General features: G+C 31.6%; 1 protein-coding gene across 1 annotated transcript; it reads right to left on the minus strand.

The window, feature by feature from the left end:
- Window positions 1-162: 162 nt before the first annotated feature.
- LOC8270858 (thioredoxin-like protein CITRX, chloroplastic) lies at window positions 163-2,524 on the minus strand. Its single transcript, XM_015715324.3, has 4 exons — window positions 2,186-2,524; window positions 1,872-1,994; window positions 782-862; window positions 163-525 (listed from the first exon to the last, which is right to left on the minus strand). The coding sequence occupies exons 1-4, from the start codon at window positions 2,432-2,434 to the stop codon at window positions 409-411; spliced, it is 570 nt and encodes a 189-aa protein (XP_015570810.1). The 5' UTR covers window positions 2,435-2,524; the 3' UTR covers window positions 163-408.
- Window positions 2,525-8,855: the final 6,331 nt, after the last annotated feature.

The raw sequence follows: 8,855 nt of genomic DNA on the forward strand, positions 1-8,855 counted from the left end.
CTCCTTACGTCAAAGCAACAAATTAACAAGCATTGAAAAGAGTTGTTTGGGACTAAACGATATAATAAAATCACTTATTGGCCTGTAAAAAGTTTGGAACTCATTGACATTTTAATTGAAGTTGATCAATCGTCGAAAATAAGACTAGGTTCAAGATAGAGATGAGAAGAAGAACTGGCACTTTGCATTAAAATGCTCACATCAGAACATCTCAAGTTCTCAACCATTCATTTGCTAAGATGTTGGCTATGAGATCTTTTAGGCGCAGTCTGTCTACAACAATTATACAAACATTACAACAAAATACAAGGATCAGCAAGAAGCCTCAATTTGGTCGAGAAACAGCTTATCTATCAAAAACCAAGCCCTCACTTGTTTCATCGGCAGAATAATCTGTTCCTTCTTCCTTCACATCTCCTTATCAATTATGTCGCGCATCATCTGTATTGGGATCAGACCTTCAGTCCGGATTGCATCTTTATTTGGATCTGGGCTGATGAAAAACACTGTTGGCAAACCTCGGACCTGAGATAAATTAAGTTTTATACATCTTAATCCAAAATTAAGGTCTAAAAGATACTAACTGAGTTCATTTGTTGCAACTCAAAAACATTTTTGAGAAGAGATATTCGTTTGAAGCAGTTTAGCTCCTCATAAGAGTGAACATTATAGAAATTTTAGGAGGCGACTGTGCTCAAATGTCTAGCCAACAAAATTTTAAGATGCAATAAAGACAGAGCTTGGTAAAAATAAGTAGACAAAACATGAAATCAAAAATTACCTGCATATCACGTGCAAATTCATACTCATCATCAGTATCAACTTTAACAATCATTGCATTGCTCTCATATTCCACAGCAAGCTGCAGTGGTTTCACTTAAGTTATTAGAATCCAGTAAATTAAATCAAGCCATTGTCACACATCAGTAATGAATTTAAAAATAAACTGAAGTGGTTTACTTTGTAGACTAATCACAGAGGAACAAACTGACAGTCTGTGCCTCATTAATGCCACATTATGCAGTTAAAACATAGATATCTCAAAGTTTTCAAGACATATATATCTGTTCAACCAACCAGTAACAATGATCCTCATTCAAAGATTCCTATTCCACCTAACCAAATAAAGGAGAAACAAATCCAACCATTCGCACAACAGAAAGAAAATTGTGACGCTAACAATTTGTTAGAACCATGTGATCAAACTACTTCAAGTCAGTTAAAAGACCTCTAGAAAAGGCAAAAGAAAAATTGCCACTAATAAACCGTTAAGACTGTTGAGAACAGCAGCAATAAAACTAATATTCCCGTTCGGTATGAAAATTGTACATCAGAAATAAGAACTACTATTTTTGTGTATGTGCATTCTAAAGCTGGAGAAAAGCCACAAGCAATTGTCAACTCATTGTGTTCAGTTTGGTTTGGGAAGGCTCTTCTAACTCTCTTAGGTTAACATAAGACACTCCCAACACCTGACCTGTCTATCCATACCAATGCAAAATTTCTTTCGTTTTAGCACAACTATATTCTTAATCAATATATTGTACCTATTCACTCGGTTAATTTGCTGACCGTGATACGGATGCAATGATATTAGTATATTACCATGCGCTCTATGTAGTTATGCTTACCATATTCATTGCAGTCTTTTCTTCAATGCCACTCCGCCTATAGAACCTACATTGCTACTTGTCCATTACAACTCTATGCTAGATGGTCTCTTCACACAGTAGTATTTAACAAAGTAAGGTGTCTAAGTGCATTACTAAAGGACCTTAAAGATAATACAGTAAATAAAATATTTACAAACCAAGCATTTTAGTGCAAGAAAATTAAGAAGACAAAACAGATTCAAAGAAATTGAGGCATACCATTTCAAGTTCTTGGGCCATCAAAATACAAGGTCCACACCAAGTTGCATAGAAATCAATAATAAGAGGCACATTTCTTTCTCCCCTAACCAATTCCTGTATCTCCTGAGCTGATTTCTTTTTCTGCCCATCCAAAACCAGCAAACTCACATTAGAAATACAAAATTCAAAAAGGAATAAACTTCTAGTTCCTAATTTTATAAAGAAAAATATATGTAATTCCATAATAAAGTTTCGTTTTTTTCCTATATTTTCTCGAAACCAAGAAAACTACATAAGCCAAAATCAATAGTTTCAATTTTTGAAGAACATACCACAAGATAGTCTTCTCTAACATACTTTCCATTTGGGGGTCTGCAAAGGAGTCTTCTTGGGTGAGTAGTTGAGGGTGAAAAGGGTGTGCTTTTAGTAGTATTAGTTCTAGAAAACAGAGAGATTTCTTGATGGGTTTTTAAGGAAGAGAGAGGAAAAGAAGAAGATGATAAAAAAGAAGAATTTGGTGCAAAGGTTGATGAGAAGGTTTTTATCTTTACACAAGGTATATGAGCTTGAAGTATAGCCATTTGCAGAGATAGAGAGACAGAGAGAGAGCGAGAAAGTCTGCTTTGCTGGAGAGGGGTTTTAGAAGAGTTTTTGCAGACGTCTGATGGGATTTGGGGATGTTTGGTTGCTTGATATTAAAAACATTAATTCGGGAAATGGAGTTTCCTTATGCGGTTTGTGGCTATGACTGTCTGTGAGGATATTAATTATATTTTAACATTATATTAACTAATAAATAATTTTTTAATCAAAATTATTAATTTAATTTTAAAAAAATAATAATATATTAATATAATCTGATATTATACTAATTAATAAATTTTTTAATTAAATAATAATATTAAATCTATTTTTAAAAATAGTATATTAATTATATTTTAATATTGTATTAATTAATAAATTAATTTTATAATTAAATAATAATTTTAATATAAAAATAATATTTTAAATAATATTTCTAATAATATATTTAATAATAAATTAAAATTTTAATTATTTAATAAATTTATAATTTTAAAAATAGCAATATTAATTATATTGATATGTTAATTTATAATATTAAAATTAATTAATAAGTAATATTTATATTATTGTATTAATAAAGTATTAAAATTAAAAAAATTAGCTATATTTAAAAATATTTAATTTATTATTATTTTATAAAATAAAATAAAATATTAAATTTTTATTAGATTGTATTTATTAACTTAATTTTATAATTAAAATAATAATAATAATAATAATCATACAAAACAAGAATAAACTACTAATTATACAGCTAATTTTTAAAATTGAAATTGACCGATTATTATATTAAATTTTACTCATTTTCAGAAATACTATACACTATAACTGAATTATAAGTTTAAATAGTGAAACTAACTGTCTATCCAAATTTTCCAAGGAAATCCCATTTCGACAATTTTTTTTTTTCTTTCTTTTTCCTTTTAAACACCTTTATGACATAATTTTATTACTGTCACTGTCATATACCTCTGAAAATGTTAATAACATGGATGTCTATACCCACCATTTAAAGAGAAGAAGAGTATAGAAAGTTTTATTTTGATATATATAGCACCTTACAGAATGGCACTAGCAAAATTACAGGAATTGAAAAAGAAACTTAATGATTTATTGGAGAAAGGTTATATTCGACCTAGTATATCACCATAGGAAGCTCCAATGTTGTTTGTGAAGAAAAAGGATGGAAGTATGAGACTTTGCATTGATTATAGGAAGTTGAACCAAGTTACTATCAAGAACAAATATCCTTTACCTCGCATTGATGATTTGCTTGATCAACTCAGAGGGGCAGCTGTATTCTCCAAAATTGATTTGAGATTTGGGTATTGGCAATTAAAGGTTAGAGAGACTTCTATACTTAAAACGGCATTTCAGACACGATATGGTCATTATGAGTTTGTTGTTATGCCATTTGGTTTGACCAATGCACCTGCAGCATTCATGTCTTTGATGAATAATATTTTTCAACCGTATCTTGATCAATTTGTGATAGTCTTCATTGATGATATTCTGATATACTCCAGAAATTCTGAAGACCATGAACATCATTTAAGAACAGTATTACAAACTTTGAGAGAAAAGCGGTTATATGGTAAGTTTAGTAAATGTGAGTTCTGGATGAATAACATTGCATTTTTTGGGTATATTATATCTGCACAAGGTGTTCAACCGGACCCATCTAAGGTGAAGGCTATTCAGGAGTGGGAATCACTAAGAAATATTTCAGAAGTTCGTAGTTTTCTGGGATTGGCTAGGTACTATAGAAGATTCGTGAAGAACTTCTCCATTTTAGCAAAGCCATTGACTAATCTGTTGAAGAAACAAGTGACTTTTCAGTGGAATGATAAATGTCAAGCTAGTTTTGAGGAGTTGAAAAATAGATTGATTACAACACCTATACTTACATTACCTATACAAGGAGGGGAATATGTAGTCTATACAGATGCTTCACTTAATGGTTTGGGTTGTGTATTGATGCAAAATGGAAGGGTTATTGCTTATGCTCCTAGACAACTTAGACCTCATGAACAAAATTATCCTACACATGATTTAGAATTGGCTGCAATTATACATGCTTTAAAAACTTGGAGACATTATCTTTATGGAGAGACATTTCGAATATTCACTGACCACAAAAGCTTAAAGTACATACCTACACAGAAAGAGTTGAACCTCATGCAACGAAGATGGATGGAATTGTTGAAGGATTATGACTGTACCATTGATTATCACCCAGGAAAAACAAATGTTGTGGCAGATGCACTTAGTAGAAAGACTTTGGAAAGGGTTGCAGGTATGATTTCATATCAGATGAGTTCCTTAATTTCGTTAAGAGCTATGGATATGCATTTTTCTATAAAGAATGGGGTATTATTGACTACAATGAAGACTAGTCCCCAGATACTAGATGAGATCAAACATGCACAAGGTAGTAATGCATACTTAAAGAAGTTACAAAAGAAGGTGCAAGATGGTAAGACAAATGAACTAATCGAGCGAGATGATGGAATGTGGGTTATGAAAACCAGAGTATATGTACCTAATGTAGCCGCATTGAAATAAAAGATTCTTTGGGAGGCTCACAATTCTCCTTATTCAATGCACCCAGGGAGTACAAAAATGTATAACAATTTGAAGCCACATTATTGGTGGTCAGGCATGAAGAGGGAAGTTGCAGAATATGTAGCTAAATGCCTAACTTGTCAACAAGTGAAAGCAGAACATCAATCACCTGCAGGTAAATTACAATCTTTAATTATACCTGAGTGGAAATGGTAAAGAATTACTATGGACTTTGTTGTTGGTTTGCCTCGCACTTTTAGGAGAAATGATGCTATTTGGGTAACAGTTGATAGGTTAACAAAATCAGCACACTTTTTACCTATTCATTGGATAAGCTAGCCAACTTGTATGTGAAAGAAATTGTTAGGTTGCATAGTGTATCTATCTCCATTGTTTCAAACAGGGATCCTCGGTTTACATCTCATTTCTGGAAGAGCTTACAAGTGGCAATGGGAACTAAATTGCATTTCAGTACTGCTTTTCATCCTCAAACAGATGGGCAATCTGAGAGAACCATTTAAACTTTTGAAGACATGTTACGGGCTTGTGCATTAGAGTATAGCGGAAATTGGGATGAACAGGTACCACTTATGGAATTTGCTTATAATAATAGTTTTCATTCTAGTATTGGTATACCACCATACGAAGCATTATATGGGAGAAAATGTAGAAGCCCTATATGTTGGGATGTAGAAGGGTTGAGACAATTGGAAGGTCCTGAAATTATTCAAGAAACAGTAGACAAGATACAAGTTGCGAAGCAGTGTATCAAGGCCGCACAAGATAGACAGAAAAGCTATGCAGATAAACACAAAAGGGAAATTGAGTATGAAGTTGGGAATAAGGTTTTCTTGAGAGTATCACCATGGAGGGGTATCCTTCGATTTGGTAAACAAGGTAAACTAAGTCCTTGATATATCGGGCCGTATGAGATTTTAGAGCGAGTTGGTCCTTTAGCCTATAGACTTGCATTATCCCTAGAGTTAGCTCAAGTACATAATGTTTTCCATGTTTCTATGCTTCGACGATATCGATCTGATCCTAGCCATGTTATCAAGATACTAGAAATTAAATTTTTTGAGAAACTTACATATGTTGAAGAACCGATTCAGATATTAGACCAACAGGTTAGAAAATTAAGAAACAAGGAAATTCCTATGGTAAAGATGAAATGGAATCAACATTCATCTAAGAAAGCAACTTGGGAAGTAGAGAAGCATATGATGGATAAATACCCGAGCTTATTTGGCATGTCTGTTGGCGATTAGTTAATTTCGAGGATGAAATTTTCTAAGTGGGTAGGAATTGTCACAACCAAATTTATTTATTTATTTTTTATTAATAATTAATATTCATTAGCATGTCATTAAACATGTCATTTGCATCATGGTTATGTATGACCTATTTTATTATATTATGTGGTAGATAAATAAATTATTTAGTTACATATTGATTTAATTGAAAAGTAATGATTTTGGACTAAATTGGAAAGTTAGAAAGAAAGAGGATTAAATTGTAAATTGCCTATTTCTACACCAATATACCACCTCTTTCATTTGTTCATTTCTACGCATGCTTTCCTATTTCCTCTTCTTCTTTGTCTCTCTCATTCTTCTCATTTTCTTCTTCAACCTTGATTTTCCAAATCAAACTCTACAAACTTTTAGTAAGTGAAAATCTAATTCTTCTTTTAAGTTTGAAAGATTTGGGCTTTCTTAATCAAGGGAAACAAATGTGAGTAATTTTAATTGCTTGATTTTACTGTAAATTAGGATTAATGATATGAAATTGTTGATGACTATGTGTTTTGGAATTGTTTAATCAAGAGTGAACATGCTATTACTTGTGATCTTGAAGCTGAAATTTCTAGACAGATTTTTCACCTCTGATTTCGTGACCTTAGAGGCTTTATCTCGAAAATTTTCAAACATGAAAGTTGTAGGTATATGTTTCAAGAATATCTCTGTAAAATGGTTTTGCAGATCGTTGAGTGAGTAGGAACTTATGGGTTCGATTTTGCTGCTGCTCTGTTTATAGTTCAGCAGGTGACCTGGTTATTGTGCTGACATTTTGAGGCATTTAGAGGCTGAACTAAGCAGAGAGTTAAACATAAAAGTTGTTCATTTATATATCTAGTATATGTCTAAAAAATTTCATAATTTTTTGTTGAGTATAACGTGAGATATGTTGAACTAAATATGGCTTGCTCGAAACTGTTTTAAGCAGAAATCGGACTTAGGATTCAGAAATTTGTAGCTAATTGTGTGTTTCACAACTTAAGCTAGAGAAGTCCAAATTGAGTAAAATTAGTGTCTATAGAAACTTTAGAATGTTAAATTTATATCTGGAGAGTTTCATCAGAAAATTTATTCGTTTGGTTGTTCATTTAATAGGAAACTTTTCATTGTTCTGTTTAGATGGAAATTAGAGCAGATGTATAGAAAATGCCATAACTATTTCTATACCAATGATTTTGAAGTGATTCTTTCTGCTATGGTTTTTATAAAAAGGGAAGTGTAATTATGGAAAATATGAGATTTTTATTAATTTTATATAAGTTTTGGTGTAATTTCTAAGTCAGTACCTACAAGCTGCCTTCATCAACAAATATGTTGATTTGTTGTCATTCATCTCATGCATCATATTAATATCTAGAATATATGTTATTTTGTTGAAATATGATATTTTATGGATAGTAAAGATATGTATATTTATTCCTTGTGATTGAATTGTATTTGTATTGAATATGTGAATAGGTTCATTCAAAGGCAAGGAAGTGGTAAGAGAAAAAGAATATGATTACTTTGTTATCCTATAAATTTTGGTAAGTATTTAATAGACTAAACTTTGTGTATATTGAGTAGGAACTGCTGTTTGATTACTTGATAATTTCTTGGTTGACTGAGTTGATATTAGTTATGTTTTTGGCTTGTTGTAAAGTGAATTGATTGTGATGTGTTGTAAAGTGAATTGATTGTGATGTGTTGTGAAGTGAATTGATTGCGATTAAGGATTGATGACTCTTGAATGGATATTGTGTGATCGGGAAAGCTGAGGTGGGCGGATAGCTACCCGAGTATGTGAGATTGCAAGACTGAGCCGGGCGGATAGTCTTGTCAAGTGGTTACTGAAATTTTAAAATGTGAGAAAATGTAAGGATGAGTCATCTGATCCTAATTTGATAGAAATAATGTGGAATTGAATTATTTGACTCGGTTGAGTTTGAGATTATTTGCATTATGTGAGATGAAATTATTTATTTATGAGAATAATTGAAATGGTTGATTTTGTGATTGTTAGTTAAGTGTTGGTATAATTTTTTATATTGATAAAGACTTGATAATTCTAGTATAATAAACTATAGTTTAGTAAATTAAATGCTTATTGAGTCGCTAGCTCATTCCTTAGCAATTTTTTTTCAGGTTAGTGCAGTTGTAGATAGCCTTAGCTGTGCATTGCTCTCTTTGCATCAGTCAATATTATCAGGTGGGCCAGAGGAGTTATCTAAAGCATTGGGGTATTTTGGAAACTTGTGTGAATTAAAATAATGTATAAATATTCCTTATATATATTACGTATGCCATGCCACTTAAATTGTATGAATGTATATTGTAACTAAGTACTAAATTATGTTTATAAAGTTAATTATATATATATATATTGCTATTCAATTGGATGTTTGAGTTGGGGTGCTACAGTTTTTGGTATCAGAGCGGGGAATTAGACTGTTGGGACATAAGTATGAGTACTTATATTTGTGTTTATGTTATGTTATATGAAGGTGTGTATGTGTTGTGATTTATTAAAGTGAGTTGGAATTTTTAATATGTTCCAATGTGTTAATTGCTTGTG

This window comes from Ricinus communis, chromosome 8, assembly GCF_019578655.1.
Source record: "Ricinus communis isolate WT05 ecotype wild-type chromosome 8, ASM1957865v1, whole genome shotgun sequence".
Taxonomy (NCBI): domain Eukaryota; kingdom Viridiplantae; phylum Streptophyta; class Magnoliopsida; order Malpighiales; family Euphorbiaceae; genus Ricinus; species Ricinus communis.

Bases quoted from the DNA above. Each gene is read 5' to 3' on its own strand.
- LOC8270858 (XM_015715324.3), bottom strand. From the start codon at position 2,434: ATGGCTATACTTCAAGCTCATATACCTTGTGTAAAGATAAAAACCTTC. The intron at 1,995-2,185 runs GTATGTTCTTCA...TTGGATGGGCAG, and splicing joins TTAGAGAAGACTATCTTGTG to AAAAAGAAATCAGCTCAGGA. The intron at 863-1,871 runs GTATGCCTCAAT...AAACCACTGCAG, and splicing joins TGGCCCAAGAACTTGAAATG to CTTGCTGTGGAATATGAGAG.